This window comes from Fusarium oxysporum, chromosome 14, assembly GCF_000149955.1.
Source record: "Fusarium oxysporum f. sp. lycopersici 4287 chromosome 14, whole genome shotgun sequence".
Taxonomy (NCBI): Eukaryota; Fungi; Ascomycota; class Sordariomycetes; order Hypocreales; family Nectriaceae; genus Fusarium; species Fusarium oxysporum.
This window is the reverse complement of record NC_030999.1, coordinates 604086-607531: the sequence shown is the minus strand read 5'-3', so window position 1 is coordinate 607531 and position 3446 is coordinate 604086. Positions and strand designations below refer to the sequence as shown.

At 45.0% G+C, this 3446-nt stretch overlaps 1 protein-coding gene across 2 annotated transcripts; it reads left to right on the top strand.

The window, feature by feature from the left end:
- Nucleotides 1-2152: 2152 nt before the first annotated feature.
- On the top strand, nucleotides 2153-3066 carry FOXG_14223 (uncharacterized protein). 2 transcript variants are annotated; one of them, XM_018394292.1, is made up of 3 exons: nucleotides 2153-2345; nucleotides 2406-2800; nucleotides 2864-3066. In XM_018394292.1, the coding sequence occupies exon 2, from the start codon at nucleotides 2408-2410 to the stop codon at nucleotides 2750-2752; it is 345 nt and encodes a 114-aa protein (XP_018253919.1). In that variant the 5' UTR covers nucleotides 2153-2345; nucleotides 2406-2407; the 3' UTR covers nucleotides 2753-2800; nucleotides 2864-3066. The 2 variants fall into 2 exon arrangements, with proteins under 2 accessions (XP_018253919.1, XP_018253918.1); XM_018394291.1 differs by having other exon boundaries at nucleotides 2406-3066.
- The last annotated feature ends 380 nt before the right edge of the window (nucleotides 3067-3446 follow it).

The window sequence follows — 3446 nt, the reverse complement described above, 5'->3', positions numbered from 1 at the left end:
TAATGAAGCTAAAGCTCTGTCAACGGTAACTAAATTACCCAAACTGGTACTTCAGCCCGGATTCAAACTTATTGCATCCCACTATATACAGCTTGACAAGGAGCCAGGACGGGTTGTAGTATTCCAAGATTCGAGCTTGTCTTCGGTCCGACAAATATTCGTCTCTACAGAATTGCCGGCAGCGTGATTATTCAACAGTTGAGAAAATATAGCCAGTCTCATTCAACTCATTACATGTGTTGTTCATTAGAGTTCCTATCATTCTGAGTCACCCAAATCTTGAGGACAGACTAATAGTCAGGCTGTTAGTCTGCGATCCACAGACTGGAGCAGCTGAAGCTAGCAGAACCATACTGCCAAGAGATACGAGAGTAGGTTTCATTTTGAAGTTCAATTGTGAAGACTGGTAAGAGAAGACAGATAAAAAAAAGTTGCAATGAACAGACACAAGAGTAAGAACAGGTTGCCTTTAAGGGACTGTACATGTTTTAGAAAGGGCTAGGAACATAATAGATTTTTTTCAACCATACGTTGCAGAGGTGTTTTCAGTTGCCCTCAAAATAGTGTTTTCTAAGTTTTAGCCTTTCAACTTTAACTTTCGAAGGAAACTTCTCGAACTTCAGTTAAAGTTCAGCTTTGTCTAAAAAGGACAAACACTTCTCTGCCGGTCTCATTTACCGCTCTTATTTATTTACCAATCTTATTTACACAGCTGCCGGCCCGTATTCACTTGCCGACAGAGGAGAGGTGAGGGGGTCCAACTAACTCGTCGTGTCCGGCCTGGAAGGTTTGTCCTTATTGAAGCGTATGGGGTCTGTGTGGTCAGGAGGAAGTTGTTGGATTCACACTCGGAGCTCTTGGATGCAGCAGGGAGCAATGAAGACGAAAAAAGATGCCATGACTCTGCAATTATTTGGCTGCTGCTGCGTCGGAAATGCGCCTACCTTCCTCACAAATTCCCTGTTTTGTTCAGGTCGACTGAATTGGCTGTAACCATCATACCTCCCGCCCCTCTGGCGACCGAGGGTGCTTGTGAGGAGTGATGTTGCTTGATAGACCGCTTGGGTGACATAGTGGGGGGCCAGAAGTATCAATCCAAACTTAGGTACCGGGATAATCGGTCTAGCCGGATCAGACCCTTGTTGCACGGGCTGTTTAGACCGGCATTAGCGCTTTATACGCCAGCTTCCTGCAGCAATTACAGTGTCAGAGCGTGTTGTGTTGTGGTTGTATCCTCTGCATGAGCCAGTTCTGAGTAAGATCGGTAGATTTCTGCCTTCAACGCCCACAGATTCTATAGGGTTCAAGGAACTTCTGAGCTCGATCAATCTCTGTATCAAAACAGAATATGGTTTAATACAATACTAGTAGATAACAAAAAAAGATACTTCATTCTAAACCTAACCTGCATCTAGATTCCAGTGCTTATCTCGGAAGAATCGGAAGGGTTATGCCGCATTCGGTCTGTTACATAATAGTTGCAGGAAATGCAATTTAGCGGGAGACCAATCAATATAATCCTTAATAGATCTCGACAAATCTCTACAACTAAGGACGAAAGAGTATGTTTCACGAATGGGGCTTTTGTGTTTTTGGTATACAGTAGTTAATACAGGTTTCCTCTTTACGGGGTAGATTCAAATCACGATCTCCCAATACAGTGGGATGCAATAAGTTTGAATACCGGGCGTGTATCTTCTCTTGCCGCTAGCCTCTTTGAGCCGGCTACCACGTACATATTAGCTTTTGCACGGCTAATAAGAATATCCCTTCGATTGTGTTAAGGCTCCAGTCGGGTCACTACAGGGATAACTAACCAATGAATTCACGAAGGTTGATAGGTACATCATCTTCCACCCATATTACCCTGTGACTAAAGTCCTTGCGATCTTCAAGCCCCCAGCTACGAGGAAGCAGCCAAAGTAGTGGACGCCAGAAGACACATCAGCCAGCAGGACTCGATATCCAACAACGCTGTAGAGTCGAGGTACGTGGGGTTAGTGGGGCGTTATACCTAATGGAGCCTTAACACAGTCGAGGAGATAGTGATTGGCTAGATCAAGCTTCTTCCTTAGATTAGAAGCAGGCTGAACTCCAAATAGGCTAGACAGGGGGTAGCAGTACTTGAAAAGGTATTCAAACTTATTGCATCCCACTGTACGAGCTTCGCTCTGTGATTAGGTACAATGCACATTCACCGCTTTTGAACCACTTCGAGAAGTTAAAAGTATTTTAAGACAATCATCTCGCTGTTTTTCGTAGATCTGTCTAGTCACATCTATTACTACTATCACCATCATCACTACTATACTGTTATTGATAATAGTCACTACTATTGCTAGCAGGTAGGGTGGACCATATCACGATGTTCGTATCGCCCAAAGCTAACTTGAGGTCTCTTCTAGAAATGAAGCTTCTAGCAGTTGTAGCCACGGCCTTGGCCGTCTTCTCTACCGCCGAGGCCCAGACTACTCAAGTTGGTTGTCGCGCTCTTGATACCAAGAACGACGGTCTTCTGACCGAGCTTCTTCTTAACCCATCTGCGCGTGGGGCCGCCGACCCAGACCTGCGCTATGGATTTTGGGATGCAAAGTGGCGAAAGTGCTGCAACAAGTATAAAGAATGCGACAAATACTACACGTTTAGCTACAATCACCCATACCCTTGGGCATACAGGCAGCGCAGGGGAACTATCCGCGGCCAACAGTTCGACTTTGCTTGCGTCAACTGGCGTACGGGAGCCTGTAAATGAGCAAGATCTATTTATTGGTCTTGTTTATCAAGACACAACTCCACTCAGGTATTCTAGTTTGTAACAGGGCCTATTATGACCTTTTAGACTAATCAAAGCCCTGGAAATTAGGATGGATTTTCGATACTGGCGATGGGCATCGTTCCATGACACAGTGATCCGTGCCACCCACCGATGCTGAGTTCATCGCGGATGGAGAAACCGAGAGTCATAGGTAGATTGAATAACTAGTCAGTTTTAATCACAATCTCGTTTTAAATATCGCCTGTCTCTTGTCTTCAACTGGGCCACCTAGAAATTACCTTCCATACCAAGAGACTCTTTAAGTATCCTCATATCCGCTACTCTGGTGTCAAACATCAGTTCCATTGATGACGGGTTAGGCCTCCAACAGTGGAAGCCGTACTCAGGATCTAGATAAAGTACTAGGATCATTCCGAAGAGATGATTTCAACCATCTAATCCGATCATGGGCATGTAGTAGTTGTGACTCAGCCGAGTCTTGAAACAGCCAAGCACATTCTTCGCTATTTCTGTCGCCTTCTGGACAAACAGGTTCATCTCCGATGCAATTGGCTTTCAGAGATCTGCATCGTTTGCATCTAGGATAGGTAATGCCGTATCTGCAGGCTTTTGGGGAAGTGATTGTCGGACCTTACGTCGATGGAGTAGAGATTCCGGCATCGGTATTTGG